Raw genomic sequence first — 17,673 nt, forward strand, 5'->3', positions numbered from 1 at the left:
ACCCAAAAATTCAGAGGAGCTCACCATCATCTGCATTAATTTTACAGTTGGTATGGCCAGACCATGCAGCTGCCAGAGCCCTGCAGCTCTGCTAACAGGAAAGGCTGGAATGATTTCAGCCTCCAAAGGCAGGCAAACTGACAAGCTGATTAAAACAAACAACAATCCACACTTCCCACTACAGCCCCACTCACCACTGTGCCTAACAGTGGCAAGATCTTTCACATTAAGGATATTTCACATCCTTATTTTAGAAGTCAGCTCAACATTGCTCACCACCAGAACATTCCCATGTGCTCTTATCCAGGGTTTCACACACACAGGGGTCACTCAAGCAACCTGCTCACTCTGTCATCTACTCTTGTACTCCTCTGCTACAAATCATCTTCCAGTGGAGCTTTTCTTGGGCTAAATGGCAGCAGGGATCTCACTCTGTCATCTACTCTTGTACTACTCCTCTGCCACAAATCATCTTCCAGTGGAGCTTTTCTTGGGCTAAATGGCAGCAGGGAAAGGAGGAAGGTCCTCAGAGAGTGTCACTGGAATGACAGTGGCAGCACAGCCTTTGTGTGACCCCATCCTGCCTCCTTGGCTTCACTGCTCTGTCCCTGTGCCCTGGTAGTGCTGCTGGAGCTACTGCAGCTCCAGGGCTTGCTCAGAACAGGGATCCAAATTCTCAGTGCTCCCTGCACATGGCTCTCGACCTTCCCACATGTTAGTACTCTCCAACAGTTACACTGTTTTTCCAGCCCTTTTTATTTTCACAACATCTTTGAAGGAGATCTGTGAAATGCTGAATCTTTAACAGATTTTTCTCTTGCTCCTAAGTATTCATTAGTTACATACATAGAACACGCTGAAAAGAGAACAGATTTAAACATCTGACAAATTCCATCCCCTTCTCAATTTCTCAACTGTTACGCTGTAAATCGTTGTTTAACCATTTCCTCAAAGTTAAAAGGAAGTTAATGTTTAAAGTGAAGAACAAAACAACCCACAAATACAGTTTAATAAATTTCATGTGGGTTTTAGTCCCACCCTTATTAACCATGTTTCAGCTTTGCTTGGTTATTATTTAAAAGTGCAATTCAAGCAAATTGAAAAGAAGAGCTTTAAATTAAGTCTTGTTCCAGAATCATCAGTTCTGAGACCAGACCATGCCCAGGAATATCTGCTCTGGCCTCCAACTCTCCAAGGAAACCCCAACATCTTCTCCCTCGTGGAAGAGGAAAGAAAATCCCAGCACAAGGAAACCCAACACAGTAATTTTAAGAGGTTTAACTTCTCAGCTCATGGCTCAGCTGTGGATGAATGCCAGACAGCTCCTCTCCCAGACAGGAGAGTTCAGTGGAGCTGAAGGTTTCCTCAGGGGAAATTGTATCATCTTTAATCCCCACACGCCTGCTCTGCCCTGCTTCCCACAGCAGCAGAGGCTCCCGAGTCACCTGAAGGGCAGCACCGCCCTGATGCACACAGAAAACACTTCCCTGGCCAGGCTGGAACTCCCTGAGCTGCAGCATCTGCTCTGAACCAGGCACCAGCTCCTTCTGCAGTGAAACTGGCAATTCACCAGCCTAAGATACCTATGGCACAGGGTCAGCCATCAGGGAAGTGCTCATCTTCATCACTCACCTGCCCCAGACACTGCAGGCTGGCCTAACCCTGCCAGACTGCAGCCTCTTCTGCATCCTTGTTCCTCTTCTTCCCAAGGACAGAGCAGATTTACTGTTCTACCAGGAGTCCTTGGAGTTACTGCTCATTCCCTGCAGGCTGCAGTCCAACCTGCTCAGCTCTGCCCTTCCAGACAGGATCCAAACCCACAGCAGGACACCCAGGTCCTGCAAGGCACTTACACCCACCTGGAAACCAGGGGACTCCAGAGATCTTAGAGGAAGAAGTCCAGATGGATGCTCTTATCAACTTGTCTGCATCTACACCCTCACAAAGTTTATGGATGGCCCCAAGTGAACAGGACACACCTGAATGAAGAGCCACCATTCAGAAATATTTTAACAGGCTGGAAGATGAGATGCAGAAAGTTTAAAGGCAAATGTACACAAGTCTTGGAAGAAAAGAAGCCCTTTTCTTCTCTGAGTAGATTGTATGAGACATTACTACAAAATATTTAGGTTTTTCCAACATCCAGTGTGCATCTCTTAAGGTGTAGTTTCAATTAGTCTATTCCACCCTACAAAGAGAAAAATTACTGTTCTCACTCCATGAGCCTTTGCAATGTGCATCATCCATTTCCACTAATCCAGTCTACACAAGGAAGTTCAAAGGAGACAAAAGTGGGCTCTGAAAATGTTACATGAACTAACCTGAACAGGAGGGAGGCACAAACTCTTCTCTTACTTCAACTGAGAAGAATAAGCCACCTTATTTAGAGACAAGACAAAGAGCAATCCTGAACCCTAGATCAAAGACTCTGGATTTTGAAATGGAAGAGAAGTCATTTAGAATCAAACCTCTGCCTCTAAATGCATCCCAGTGATTGTCACCTTTTGGTTCCTGAACAGTTTTCAATGGTTTTCTTCCATTTCTAATTATAGTGCTTATTTTGACATGGACTCTTAAAACTGTAACTGTTTCCAAAATGTAGGTACAAGTATGAAAAGCCTACACCTGCTCTAAGGGGCCGATGCTGCAGTCCAGCACTTCAGCATGTGACAGTGACTAAACTGTGGCCTTACAAAGCTGGAACTTCCCAAAAAACAAAGTTCCTGTACTGGCTGCTGTCTTCTGGTGATGGTCCCTGGGGGCTGCAGAGCTGCCTGTGAGTGCCCAGCAGCAGGGAAGGGCAGGGCAGCCCCGAGCTGTGGCCAGAATCCAAGTGCTGGCACAGCTGCACTCCCCAGAGGCCAGTGCTGCCAAGGGGAAGGCAGCAGCACTTTCCAGGAACCCTGTGCCTCTGCTAGGCTGAATTCCCAGCCCGTCACGAGGAACAGGAGGGCTGGAGCATCCTCACACGAGGCACTGTAGCTGTAGCTCCATGGTGAGAGCTTGGGCAGAGCAGTTTTTGCCTCACTCTGACCTCACAGAGCTCGCCACCCTTCCCAAAGCAGGAACTGCAGCAGCCACACACTGCTTAACCAGCAGCATCTGCCAGCAGAGCTCAAAAACCAGACCCCAACCTTCAGATGCCACGCTGGGAATCTGAGACCATCACCAGGAAGCAATTGCTCAGCCTGGCTGCAGCTCAGTTTTCGTGCCACTGTGTCAGGGATTTTGTTTTTACTAGAACTCCACTTGCCCTGATCATTTTATATCACTTTTGGTATGATTTATGGCATGGCTCAGAATATGATTACAGCAAGGCCTGAGCCAGCTGGAGACCAGGACCCAGCATTATTGCCCACTCTACTTCTTAGCAACCAGCTTTCCTGAAGGAGATGTCCTGATCACCCAGCTAGAGTCCAATGAGCATTCCCTGATGGAATTTTCAGGAACCCCCCCATGCACTAGAACTGCTCACAAGACAAATGCCAGGACAAACAGGCTGCAAGGTTTCCACTACCCAGGTCTTTCCAGCAGGTCTGGCTCATGTCCCACCTGTGAAGCTGCTGCTGAGGGCAAACCTTTATTCTTCCTGCAGCAAACAGGGCTCAAGAAAGCAATGTGAATTTTTTTTTTTTTTTAAGTGATGGTCTTAGTATTAAATTGCCAGACTAGAAGGCAAAAAATTTGGGGCTCTAGAGTCACCTGCACTCAGGTCAGCTCATGGCAGATTAAAGACTTCCTAGACAATTTGGGGCAAACTTTTGATTCCCCTGATCCCAGAAAACATCTTACCACTGCATTAGACAGCTTTCACTACAGGGATGCTGGTTTAGTGTGGCCACTGCAAAAGCCTGTGTAAACACTGAAAACAGCCTAAAATGTGAGATGTTTCATGTTTAAAGACAGACTTAAGAACCCAGAATGGTCTACTCAGCTAAAACAAGAAGGTTCATCTACATGGTGCTATGGATTATTTCAATGAAACCTTTCAATAATTAATGAGGTTCATCTTAAGTTTAGTTTCATCCATCTTAAGTTCAGGCTAATCCTCAAGACACTGGTGTTCTGTTCTCTAGTTCTGAGCTCACAAGGGTGTTTTAACTTTAACTCACTCAAATGTACCATGCACCTGCTTTTAGCCCTTTCCCATTCCTGGTGATTATCTGAAGGAAGAGGATGAATGGATTCCTCTAATAGGAAAGGAGAATCCCAACATGCAGAAACACCTCTCTCTCAACACACCTGTCCACAGCACTCCCAGCACTGCCAGGACCAGGTGCACAGGCAAAGGCAAGCAGAGCTTTACCAACACTGTCACTAACACAAGGGGCTTTGGCACAATCCAGCAGCTTTCACACTGATCCCAGGCTGATGCAGCCCAGTTATGTCAATTTAGCCACTGCTTAGAGGTGCCATGATCCAAACAGGTACTGCAATATTGCTGTTCGCTTTTGCTGACTAGTGAGCAAATCCTAACTAGTCTTGTCTCTTTTTCAGCTTTCCTACTGGGAATTTTGCCAAGCTTTTTCACTCCCTCCTCCATTCCCTGATCTCAGGCAGTTAATGCTGTGCCTACAACTACATTCCTCTTTTTCTAAAGGTTCCTCCTCTGTTTGTTTGTGCTTTCCAGCTTTGGAAGCCCAGCAAGACTAACAAAACACGCCTGGTGGCAAAAGCATAGAGCTGTTAGTGATTTAAGGCTTGAACTACAGATATTAGTTCTAAGCTGCCCTCGGTGGAACTCAGCTCAACTCCCAGTGCCACTCAGACCTCAGCATCTCTGTTTGCTGGGGTTTTTTTAATCCTGAGGCACAGCGCCCTCAAACGGCTCCGGAACGAAGGCCGGAGCTCCGAGGGCAGAGCATGAACTGGTTCTCACTACGGTTCAAGGATAAATCTCCATCATCAGGTCTGTTCTGACTGGCACACCTCCCAGGACATCTGCTGGGAATCACTGCCTAATGCCCCGCTGACTTCCTGAAGTACTTTAAAAGTTATCAACAATAATTGCAAACTACTCAATGTCTTAAGCATTTCATTCTCCATCACCGAGAAACTTTCTGTCCCACAGATCACCTGCTCCAACCAGGATGCTCAGAGGAGAGCCCAGCCCTGCAGAACCACCTGAAACCACAGCCTCAGGCAGAGAAATCCGGACACTTGTGGTGGGAAAAGCTCCCCTGAGTGGGATGTGACTGTGCTGGGGCACTGGCTGCTCCCTGACCACAGCTCCCAGAGAACATGCCAACACTGATGGCAGGAGCCTGAGCTGCAGAGCTACCACAGGATCAGGCCAGGATGGCACCAAATCACCCCAGCAGGACACAGCCACCTGCCCCATGACTGGGGACAGTGACACAAGATGTTCCCTCCACCAGGACGCTCCTCCACAGCACCCTTGGGTTCTGCTGCCCACCCACAATGGAACTGCAGGGCCTGAGGCCCCTCAGGGATGGCTGAGGCAGCTCCACAGGGACAGCCAGGGTGGGCAGGACACCCACCATGGGACAGCGGTGCTCAGCAGGGCCCGAGAGCTGAGGGGACAGGAGGGTCACCTCGCTGAGGGCAGGTGAAGTGCAGGCATCCTGCCTCATCGGGATGGCAGCACCAGCCCTCAGGAGGGGAGCGGGGCGGGATGGCAGTGCCAGCCCTGAGGAGGGGAGTGGGCCAGGAAACCCTGAGGAGGGGAGCAGGGTGGGATGGCAGTGCCAACCCTGAGGGGAGCGGGCCGGGATGGCAGTGCCAGCCCTGAGGAGGGGAGCAGGGTGGGATGGCAGTGCCAGCCCTGAGGAGGGAAGCGGGCCGGGAAGCCCTGAGGGGGGGAGCGGGGTGGGATGGCAGTGCCAGCCCTGAGGAGGGGAGCGGGCCGGGAAACCCTGAGGAGGGGAGCAGGGCGGGATGGCAGTGCCAACCCTGAGGGGAGCGGGCCGGGATGGCAGTGCCAGCCCTGAGGAGGGGAGCGGGGTGGGATGGCAGTACCAGCCCGGCGCAGGTGCTGAGGGAGGCGAAGGAGTCGCTGCGGTTCAGCGCGTGTCCCGAGTAGAAGCAGAGCCGCTCCCGCGGGGGCCGCCGCGCCTCCCCGCGCCGCCGCTCCACCGCGAAGCCCCGGGCCAGGAAGCGCAGGTCGCGGCGGAGGTTCAGGTACAGCTCTGCGCCGGCGGCGGGCAGGCGGAGCAGCACAGCCTCCTCCTCCTCCTCCTCCTGCTCCGCCGCTGCCCGCCGGCGCCGGGGGCCGCAGCGATCCCCTCCGGGCGGCAGCAGGTGGATCTTCTCCAGCGGCACTCGCTCCGGGATCACCACTTCCAGCTCCGCTCCGCCAGCTGCAGGCGAGAAGGAGAGAGGCTCAGGCGCTCGCACCCCGGAGCCGCGGCCCGACGGGGCGGCCGGGGGCTGCGGCACCCCCCGCTCCCCGGGACAGCCCCGCGCTCGGGTTTCAGTGCGGACAGCCCCGCGCTGGAAACCCTGAACGGGCTGCGCAGACAATGGAGCCAGCGGAGCACGGCGATTTATTTCTCTCTATACACACATATATTAGAGACAGAAGCGTGCAGGGAAGAGAGGAACAGAGCAAACGCCAAAGCTACTTGTATCACTAAATATATATATATATATAGCTCAGACACAAGCATCGCATTTCACCAACCCCAATAAAAATCTGCAGGGAGAAGGGGAAAAGCAGAGCGAGCCGCAGCAGCAGCCAAGGACAGTCAGCAGCTTTCCACATGGAACGCTACAGCAGCAGCGGGAGGACAGGAAAAGAAAATACAAAAGCCTGCAGCAATTCATCCCGCGGGCCGGGACCGCGGCCACGCAGGGGATGCGGTGCGTGCCCTGCGCTCCGCGCCCGCACGCTGCCGTCCGGGACCGGACCCTGTCAGCGCCGCCGGGGAAGGGGAGCCGGGGCGGCAGGGAGCGCTACCTGTGCCGGCGTCCAGTCCGCAGAGCAGCAGGCAGGGCACAACGAGGGGCAGGAGGCAGCCGTCAAACATGGTAGTGCGGCGGCGGGGCCGAGCGCGCAGCGCAGCGACGGGAGCGGGGCCCGAGTGCGCCCTGCCCGCCCTCGGCACCGGGGATCGCCGCGGCGCGCGCCCGGCCACGCCCCCCGGNNGGCGGAGCCGCGCGGGGGGAACGCACGTGGGCACGGCGGCCGGTAGGGGGCGCCCTCTCCTGCCCCGGCCCGGGCCGTGAGGGAGCCGCGGGGCCGCTCCGGGAGCCGGGGCCGGTTCCGGACCCGCGGAGCCACCGGGAACGTCCGGGCTGGGTCTAGGGATCTAAAGGGCGGCATCCCGCCGCTAGGCAGCCCCGTCGTGTTTCCTTCCTCCCCTTTTCCTCATCACTAATTGAACTTAGACACGATTAGGGCGGCTCACTTGAGAAAGTCACCATTCCTTTCCCAGTCCCAGCCGCAGGTGCCAGGGCTTGGAAGATCAGGGAAAAGATTAGGTTGGCTATATCATAGAATGGGTTAGGTTGGAAGGCACCACAGAGGGACATCTGGTCAAACATCGCTGCTCCAGCAGGGTCATCCCCAGACCACAGAATATGGACACACAGATTTTGGGCAATGATCCCACATACTCAGTCATTGTGTGGATGAAAATAAGAAAAAAAGTGTATAAAGATTAAGAGGTATAAAAATGCATTTTTGCTATCAATTCCCATTTTCACTGCGGTTCTGCAGCCGCTGGAGTTCCTTCCCACCTGGCTGGGACACATCCTGCGTGTCCTGAGCTGTGCAGGGACCAGGAGAACTCGCTTTGACAGGGGCTGTTGAAAGCAGCAGCGTGATTTCCAAGAGCAGAAAGGTTTCCGCTGTGTTTGGTGGGCTTTGGATGGGATCCTGTGCTCCTGGCGTGGTTGAGTCATGGAAAGCAGTCAAGACCCAACCTGTTAGCAGCTTTAAATTGTGGTGGCCCAGCAGAGCAGTGTCCTAGAGTTTAAACTTCTGCAAAAATCTGCAACTTTGCTCCTGAAATTGTAGAAGAATTCAAAGGAAGACCCATAAAAGAGTGTGAATGACTCTGGCAGATCTCCCCGCAGCACTTCCACGAGAATTGGAGAATTGTCCAGAGCCCTACTGACAGCAGGAATGGCTCTGAGTTGCAAACAAGGGGAATTAGGTTTGGATGCTCATCCCAGGGAGGGCAGGCACTGGGGGAGTGCTGAGAAAAAAATGTTTGGAGCTGGGAACGGGACTGATAAGAGACATGAGCACCTTAACACCATTCTCTTTCTTCCAGGCATTGAACAGGCAGCAAAAGCCACATTTTCTCAGCGAGCTGCTCCCGCACAAGGAGAGAGGCTGTTTGAGAGCCAGAATCTCAGAGCTGCCTCCAGCTCTTCACCCTGCTGGCTGTGCTTTTCCAGGCACCAAGGGACACCCCATGGACACCATGGGCCGGTGTAGCACCTCAGAAAGCCCTGCCCAAAAGCATGTCCCACCTCCTGCTGTGGCCTCAGGAGTGCCCCGCATCCCTCCAGTGGGGTGGCACCTGGAGGGTGTTACCTGTGGTCAGCAGCAAGAGCAAAACTGGGGACCTGCAAGCAGCTCCCAGCAGGCGAAATCAGAGTAAGCCAAGACCCGTGGCTCAAATTCTTTATTAACATGAGATCAGATGAGTTTTAATAGCTCTGTGTTTCCCACTCTCTCTTTCACTCTGCCCCTAATAAGAATTTACCAAAGCAAAGGGACTGGCCCGGACCCATTCAAGTGAGAAAAAATCTCAGTTTGGGGCTGCCTTGCTCTGTGTCAATAGTGTAACATAACATGGAAAACAAAACCTCAGAGCCTGAATTTCCCTCCTGACCTGCTGTGAACCAAAGATTTCAGTGCCTCCCTCCAAGGGCAGGGCCCCGGCTGGCACAGAATGGGGCAGAGCTCCCCCACAGCTCCTCCACCCGTGGCAATCCTCTGCTCCTGAGAACCACGAGGCAATTTGATTTGTGAGCTGCCAAACCTGGCCTGAGCCCTCAACAGCCACGTTTAAACCCAGACCACCAGCTGACTTCATTTGCTGAGGGACTGGAGCTGGTGCCTCGAAAGGGTTTGACGAGGGGGCTTAGATTTGTTTGACTTTTTAGTAGATCCTTTCTCCCACCTTCCAAAGTCCTCTGCCAGAAAAATAATAACAATACAGAGAAAGAATAAATTTAATAGTGTGGGGGAAGAGAGGCACCAATAAAGAGAAGTCTGTAACTTACTGCATGGAAGGACTTGCTCAGTGGCTGGGCTGGCTGGCACAGACTACACTGGAGCAGGGATAATCCCAGTGGAGCATCCCAGACTTCCAGAGCATTTGGACAGGAGCCCAAGAGGCTGCAAACCCCAGGACAGGGGCAACATCCCAGGCAGGCCTCAGTGTTGCCAAGGGCTGGAGCCAGGAGCGAGGGACAAGCCCCACAGTGATACCCAAACAACAAAAGAGGAATCTGTCTTAGGAGCAGCACTGGTGTGTTTCTTGAATCCAAATCCCAAAGTTAATTGAACACCACAGACTTTTCAGAAAGGCCTTGAAATTGTTTCTGATAAGGATAAGGGGTGTGTGGCAGGAGGGGGCTGTGGTCCTGTTGTGGTGGTTGCATTGCTCCCCTGCTCCCAGCCGGTGGGGAGGAAGGATTTCTCCTCTCACCATCACAGAGGTGGATTTGGCCCTGCAGTTCCTAGGAAACAAGCCCTCTCCCCCTCTGAAACTGGTGTTGGGGTGGGGTTTTTTTGTTTTTTGTTGGGGGTTTTTTTGGTTTTTTTTTTTTTTTTCTTTTTCAACTTTAAATGTACGACGAGGAAGCCAAGTTTCATGGCCATTATTGCAGAGTTAATAACCCTTTGGAGACTGCAGACATGTGTTATATCCATCTTCCCGAGCAGCCACTTGGCTCGCTGCTGGAAAATGCCAGCATGGGAAGGGTTAACTTGGCCACTGCTCAGCCTTCTCCCTTCTCCAAACCCTTCCTGTCCTGCTCCTCTCCCCGACCTCACAGGTGCTGCTCTCCTGCCGGGACACTCCGATGCTTTTCCTGCTCTCCCCGCAGCTCCTCCCCTCTCTGCAGCCTTTGGGAATCGGGAATTTCCTCCCCTCCGGGCGCTGCAGAGCTTGGCCAGGCTGCTTGGGCACGAACCTGGCAGGTGCCGCTGTTACCTGTGCAAATGACCCCCCAAAGGAGCCAGAGACCGTTTAGTGACAAGCAGGGACCAACAAAAGCTCCTTTGTAGCTTCAAATCATCAGCCAAATAAACACAAGTAGTTTCAGAGGTGCCAACAGTGGTTTCCTTACAGACTGGCTTTACACACTGAGCCAGAGGTTCAATTAAAGCTCTTCTCTGGTGGGGGGTGTTTCAGGCTGTGCTGCTTCATGTTGGACTCACTTCTTACAGGTGGTCTCAACCATCTTTAAGGTCCTTTTCAGCCTAAACGATTCTAGGTGGAGTCACCAGCATCTAGTGCTGTTCACGCAGCCCTCAGCAGAGGCACTTAGGAGGTCTCTCCCTACAGCAGCCTGAATTCTCCCGAGCCTGCAAGAGGAAATCTCCCTCTGGGACGCCTCTCTCAAGTCTGGCTCAACATGGACAGTCTGTTCATTAGCTCCTGAGAATAGCAGAGCAGAAAGAAAAGTGACAGTGACTCTGGAGGTGTCCAGGGACAGAGCTGAGCCACCAGCACCTGTGTCCTCAGGGGAGCACACAGCCTGCTCCAGTTCAGCTAAGACCATGGCAGGAGGGCTGTCCTTGTCTTTCTCCTGGCAGGGGACTTCATCCACAGGCTGACAGAGGGTCCCTTTTGTCACAGGGAGTTTGCTTTGGCTGAGCTGTGTCTGCAATTTCTGTCTCACAATAATTGCATCACATGAGGTCTTCCCTGAAGATCTTCCCTGCAAACTCTTTCCCCCTGCATTGTTTCCAGGGGGCTCCCAGCTTCACCCAGCTGCAATAGGGAAAAATACCCTGTTCCATAGAATACTGAGAAATGAGAAAAAATATTCCTGTGGGATAGGGGCTGAGGAATGGACTCCTGAAATTCCAGGTTGCTTCACATTTGGCTCCATTCCCACCCTGCTATGGCTGTCTGTGAAAAATCTTTCAGGGTAACTTTGGTGAAGATTTGCAGGGATCAGTTTAGAACAGTGTCAGGACCAGAAAATAACTGCACACAGGCCACAGTGGGTGAGAAAAGTCAGGAATATACAAGAACATACTCCCAGCTGAGCAACACAACTGCAGGGTGCTGGGAGAATCCATCCCTCAGGGCGGGCAGCACTTTGTGTAGAGAAATCAGAAATGAAAGCGCTCCACCACCTCCGGGCAGGCCGTGCTGGGATTTTCAGACAGACAGGACTGGTGCAGGTCGGGTGGGGATCAGGAGTTCGTGCACAGAGAGCCTCAGCAGGGTCAGCCACGCGTCACTCCCCAGGCATGCGGGGACAAACGGACAAAGCAAAGAGCTGCCATTGTTTGACCCTAAAGTTCAGCCAGGCTTTTTATGAAGTCCAGTGTTGCCACCTCGGATGATGTTATCAGGAACCTGGGAATAGCTGGCACTTTCTTTTGTTATGATTTATGGTTTGTTTGGGTTTTTCCTCTCTGGACCGTGGCTCCTGCAATCATGAGATTGATTTCTCATTTAACTCCATGTTTGACCCCCTGACAGGCTGGGAAAGTGAGCTAGGAGAAGCCTAGAGGGTTTTTGCTCAGGAGCAAATGAAAAAGTTCCCAACCATGGGATTCTTTAAGATAATCCTTTCTCAAAAATGATGCTATTGATTCTTTTTGTGTGTGTGTGGAGGCAGAAGCTCTGAATGCTCGGAGCTGACAATGGCAAAGCCCTTCATGCAGGTGCCACCTCCTTAGCACTGGCAATATCCCACATCTGGTGTTTTCCCATCTCCTCTCAATCATCTCCCTTTGTGTCCAACACCTGAGGTCCTTGGATGAAGATCACCCCTCCAAAATGAATATTTCATATAAGGCTTCTCCTTTTCTGCATGTTCCTTACAGCAGGACAGAAGGAGCCAGAGGGGGAGATTTGCAAGCCAAGAAGGTGGTGCATGGCTTGGAAGAGATGATACCAAGGGGATGCACAAGGCACTTCATCCATCGCATGGATGGCTACTGGAGCCTGGACCAGGTGGTCCAATCCAACTGCACAGGCATAAAGTGGCTTCTCATCACCATGAAAGTTCTAATAAGGGAAACTGCTGACTTAAAACACTCTTAATAATGTTTTCCTATTTCTTTAGCACCTCTCCCTTGGGCATTCTCTCCTCCCTTCACAGCATCTTGGCCAATTACACTTGCAAAACAAACAGAAAACTCAATATCCCCAGGAGCAGGGATTGCAGGGTCAGGGGCCCTGTCAGGTGCTGCAGTGGGGGCTCCAAGGTGGGTGACACCAGAGGAGCAGCTCTCCTGCAGCCAGCAAGGCCCTTTCCCATCCCTGGAGGGGGCTCCAGCCAGGCACTGAGTGGGGGGACAAGCCAAGGTGGGAAGGGCTGTCCTCCAGGCACTGCTGGAGGGTGGCACAGAGCTGGGGAAGAGCTGTGCCCCAAAGCCAAGCTCCTCTGGCCCCACAGCCCGGGTGTGTAAAACACCCCTTTTCTCCTGTGGAAGTGAAACAGCCCCAAGCCCCTGAGCTCAGGTGATCATGGCTCTGAACTTTTACTGCCTAACCCTTCTTTTGTGTTATATTCAAGCTGCTCCCAAGCTGCCCTCAAAGCTTTGTCAAACCATTTGAACTTTGACAGAAATTCGGCGATCAAAAAACACCTTTTCTCCATGTGTAGTGATAGCACCAACACCATTCAGAGCTATTTTCCCCACAGGACACTTTACTCACGTTTATGCTGATTTTCCTGATTGCTCCCATTCTGGATGCAGAGCTGTGCAGAATCATTACCATAATGCCACTGACAGAAGCTGTGCAGAGTTCACAGCACAACCTCTGACTGCTTTTAAAAATTCACAACACAGTTTTGTCAGCCTTCCCTTTTTCCTCCTCCTTCTCTTGGGGCTACTCTGCAGTTCCCCCCTTCTGAGTCAATCAGTCTTTACATTCCCTCCCCATCACACCCAGCTGAGTCAGTAAATCCCCCATCACCATCCCAGGAGCCTTTACATGAGCTCCACAGGCTGGAGATGCAAACTGGGATGTTTGGTTGTAGGATCATAAAATCATAGAATGGTTTGGGTTGGAGTAGCCCTTGAGGATCATTTCATTCCAATGCCCTGCCACAGGCAGTGATGCCCCCCACTAAATCAGGTAGCTCAGGGCCCCACCAAACCTGATTTTGGTCAACTGATGTTGTCTGTTTGTGTTGGCTGTTTGGCCTGGGGGTCACCTGAAGCACCTATTTGGGACAAGAGCTCCACTTTCTGGGCTCTTGGGCTGCCCTGAAGCAGTGAAAGCATGTTTGTTCTCAGGGCATAAAGGAGGGTGGGCAGGATGTGCTGTGACCATTGCAGGGCCACATCTGCAGCCCTGTGCACTTTGGCAGATGCTGTTCACCTCACACTCCTGTAAGGGATTGCAAAGGCTGCCTTTTCCTGCACAGCCAGCGAGGAAACCCCACTGCCCACGTCAGCAGAGAGCTCAGGGTCACTAACATGAGGTCAGTGCAAGGTCTGGAGGGAGCAACACGCCTGGAGTCTGAAACACATCCTGCTCCTAATCAGCAACAGCCACCAATACCTCATCCCAGTCCATTTGGGGCCAATATTGTCATTTTTTGCAAGATCATATAGCAAACCAGTAACAGAGTTGAGATGTTCCTCTGCTGCTGGATCCCCTCTCCCAACAGAGCTGGCAATTGACTTTGGCTTGGCTGCAAGTGTTTGTTCATAACAGCAAAACATCAGCAAAACTCTAGGACTGTTTCAAAGGCTGGCTGTCAGGAATTCTGGGCTGGACACACGCAGGAAAAGAGGGGAGAAGTGTGCCAGTGAACCTGCTGGCAGGGAGGATCCTCTCCAGCCCCGTCTGTGAGCTGGGATGGAGGGAACTGTGCTGACAGCTGGGCACCAGCCCATGGAAACCTGCACAGAGCCCTGCAGGCAACCCCAAAGCTCCAATCTGCAGGGACAGCAAGTCAAATCCAGCTGTCTCCTGGCTCTGAGTGAATCCCAGGGAAGAGCTGGGGTTAGCTGGGAACCACGGAGGTTGTCACCCACAGCATCCAAACACCTCCTGTCCATCCACTGCTATGGAGAGAGCTCATGGAAATTTTTCATCCTGCTATCAAAGCAAACCAGATCCCAGCTCTCGTAGCTGAGCACAGCCTGACCACGAGGGCTGTGCCAAATGGGATCAAAGCAGCTTGTTTGGACAACGTGTCCCTTTTTCCTGCTGACACCCGTGGGGAGTGTGGGAGTGTGCACCTCATGCTTTTGGTGGAGTGGAGCCTGTCTCCTGAGGTGGAATGGCACCATCAGATTGGCATCATTAGAATGGCAGTGTAACCCCCATTATTCTGAAAGATTTATGCTCCTTATTTGCATTACAGACATTAAGGATCTAGATGAGAACAGGACTTCACTTACCGCCAGCTACAAACCCTGTGGTTGAAAAATATGTAGGTTAAAGAGTCAATAGGATAAATGACAGGCAGTAAAGCAGTGTCAGAGCAGATTTAACATCCTTTCTGCTCCAGCCCTACCCCAGATACACCAGGTACAGCTCTGGTACCAGGAGACACAGCAGGACAGTACCTACAGGGAAAGGGCTAGTGGTGACACCCAGGCAGATGCCAGCCCTTGGGACACCAGCACACGGGGCCTCTGGACTGGCACCAAACTTAATCACAGTAAAACTGAAGTGTTTTTTTATCCGACACCTGTTTCACAGTCAGAGACCGATCGAGTGGAAATGCCAGCTGCATGAAGTTTGCATATTCAACGCGATATTCAACGGAATCTGTTTTCCGGGGCAAAAAGATGGACGGGAACGCTCCACGGAGCCGTGTCCCGACGGGAGCCGTGTCCTGCTATTGCCACCTCGTGGGGCCTCGCAGCAATGACCAGGTCACCAACACGGGGGTGGCACGGCAGGGCCCGGGGCGTTCTCATCGCAGCAGGCCCAGCAGCGCTGGGCTCTCCAGAGGCAGCTGCAGCCACAACCAGGGAAGCAATTCCCCGGTTCACTGAAGGTGTGCATGCCCTGCAGAATGGTCAGGGTGATAGAACAGCCCTGCCCTTAGGCTAAAGGGGACATTGCTAGAGTCCTGTTCTCTGCTCACCCTTGCAGGACCCAAAGGCAAAAAAACCCTGCAAACACACAATCCCTGCCTGACCTCGCTGCCCTTGCAATGGGGAAATGTATGAGACATTCTTTGGTTGCTGAATAATTTCTCCTTTAAATCAGCAAAGGAACTAGGTAGGATTTGCACGGCCTGATAAGATTTAGCACAACCTGATAAGATTTAGCTCCTGCCTCCCACAGATTCTTATGAAATCCTAGGACTTCTGTTCTGTCTACAGCCCATGACAACTGAGACACTTACCCACAGGTGCAGTAGGAAGGCCTTTTAGCAGCTTTCTCCTGCTCTTTGTTGTAGAAAGCAAACATACAAATCTTCCAGGAATTCACAGGAGTTTTAGGACTCCTGGGATTTCCAGTCAGCCAGGAAAAGCACAAAACCAGCTCTGAGGTCCAAGGGGGAGTCAGGCTCAGCAGCTGGAGGTGAAGTGCGGGGTGGTTGCCGCAGCTGCAGGTCTGCTGGGCTCTACTCGTGGCTGCCCTGGCCCAGCCCCAGCCCAGTCCCCTCACTCACATACTGGGAATGTTGTGAAGGAGCTTTTCCCAGATCCTCCTGCTTCGCTCCTGCCCTGGGAACTCTGGCTGGGCTCAGTGTGAAGCCACTGGTGCTTGGGGAAGAGGAGTTGTCCTGGCTGCAAAGTTCATCTCCGAGTCCAGGCGACGCTGGCTGCTGCTGCTCGGAATGCTGATCCCCATACAGAACTACTGTCTTTTTCCTCCTCCTTCTCTTGGGACTTGTTCCTCCTAATGCTGTTACTGCTCTGCTTTGTGATTCTTGGTGATGTCAGTTCTGCCTTTAAGCCGTTGTTGCGTTGCCCCAGCCATTTTTGCTCCTGCTCTTCCTGCTGTTCCCTTCTCTCCCCTGGCTCAGAAGCCATCTCCAGCTGCACCCACATGCTGAGGCACTTGTGACAACCACGGCTCCTATGTCACCTCTTCCTGGTAAATTTGGTCTTGGATTGTGGGCATTAGCATCAGCAGCCCAGGTATTGCTCAGATGCTGAGCAGGCAGGGGACAGGAAGCAGAGTGCTCGCTGGAAGTGAGGATTCTGCCTGGAAAAGGGGAGGACTGCTTTGCAAGGAATGTCCTTGAGAGGACACGTGCCCAGATTGGGACAGGCAGTGCTGTGCTTAGGTGAGCGTCCTGCAAACAGAAATCCTAAATTTCCAGGGAGGATTTTGCCCTGGGCTATTGGAAGAGGAAACCCTGGGGCTGTGCCTGCTGGCTAGAGAATGCAGCGCCATGCTGTCCTTGTTGTAACTGTCACATGAGATCTGGGTCTAATTCAGTATCATGGGAAAAACTCCTGTGAATTTCAGTGGAAATTTAATCACTTATTTCCCTCCTCAACTTAACTTCTTTTAGACCAGCTTCTTTTGTGGTAGGAAAAATATGGACTTTTCAGCACCTGAAACAACTGCCTGGGACCTGTTTCTTCCCACCCAGCTCAAAACAGAGCTCCATGGCTACAAGGCCATGCTTCTTGCACTTCAAAGTCACTGTGGAGAGGGTTTATACTTGTTATTCCACTTAATGTTTCTGACTTTGAAATGATTATGGGGTCTCCTCTGAATGCTTTATGGGGTAACAAAACTCAGAAGAATAGGGCTCACTCCAGCTGAGTAAATAGAAGCTATTTTCATAAATCTTGAGACTATTGGAACATCAACAACATTATCCTGTGTGGGTTGTTATGACTTTGTGTTTGCAGATTTGTGTGTTAAAGCTCAGCCTTGTGCTTTCAGCCTTGTCTTCCATTACAGTAGAAACTTCAGGTAGCCCCAGAGAGTGTTCTCCAGTCCAACAACCTCTAAGAGCCCCACTTGAAGCTCTCTGTAGCCAGCCTGGGTGGAGATCACACTGCTTTGATTGCTTCCTTTTCCTTGGAGGGAGCCCATCAAACTGCCAGGGAACCAGGAACAATCATTTCCAGTGACTTTGGGTGAAATCAGCTCCCAGGTACATTCATGGCTCACGTGCTGCTCCACACCAAAGGTTCCCAGCTCGGGGGCAGCCCTGGAGCTGCTCTCACACCTGGGCTGCATCCCTGGGCTCAGCATGGACTGTCATTCCTGGTGATTGCTCCTCTTCAAACCCACAGCTGAGGGAAGTGCCTGTGGAGATGGTGTTTTTCTTCCAAATTCAGCAACTTTTTTTTTCAATTCTTCACAGTTTGCAAGTTGTTTGTAGCCAAAACTCACACAGCCCTGCTCAGTTTGTTTTTCATCTGCTTTATTCTTACTCATAAGCTTAAAAAAATCAGCTAATAAAACCAAAGTGTTCTGCTAGAGTTCATTATTTGGGCTGAAACACCTTCCTTTCTGTTTGACTGCCCATGAGAAGAGAAGGTAAGTCAGAACCTCTGTGATCTTCCCAACCAGGGAGGCAGAAATGGAAAGAAGAAATACGGAGAAGTTTTTCAGCTGATAT

General features: G+C 51.8%; 1 protein-coding gene across 1 annotated transcript in view; it reads right to left on the minus strand.

Moving 5' to 3' along the window:
• ADAMTS17 (ADAM metallopeptidase with thrombospondin type 1 motif 17) overlaps positions 1-7,030 on the minus strand; it is a 154,056-nt gene extending 147,026 nt beyond the window's left edge. The window contains exons 1-2 of the mRNA XM_039723597.1: positions 6,920-7,030; positions 5,980-6,320 (exon numbers count right to left, since the gene is read on the minus strand). Of these exons, the coding sequence (XP_039579531.1) occupies positions 5,980-6,320; positions 6,920-6,989 (411 nt within the window). The 5' untranslated portion in view covers positions 6,990-7,030. The remainder of the gene's footprint in view (positions 1-5,979; positions 6,321-6,919) is intronic.
• Between the last annotated feature and the right edge of the window lie 10,643 nt (positions 7,031-17,673).

This window comes from Passer montanus, unplaced genomic scaffold, assembly GCF_014805655.1.
Source record: "Passer montanus isolate IOZ18808 unplaced genomic scaffold, ASM1480565v1 scaffold5, whole genome shotgun sequence".
NCBI classification, from domain to species: domain Eukaryota; kingdom Metazoa; phylum Chordata; class Aves; order Passeriformes; family Passeridae; genus Passer; species Passer montanus.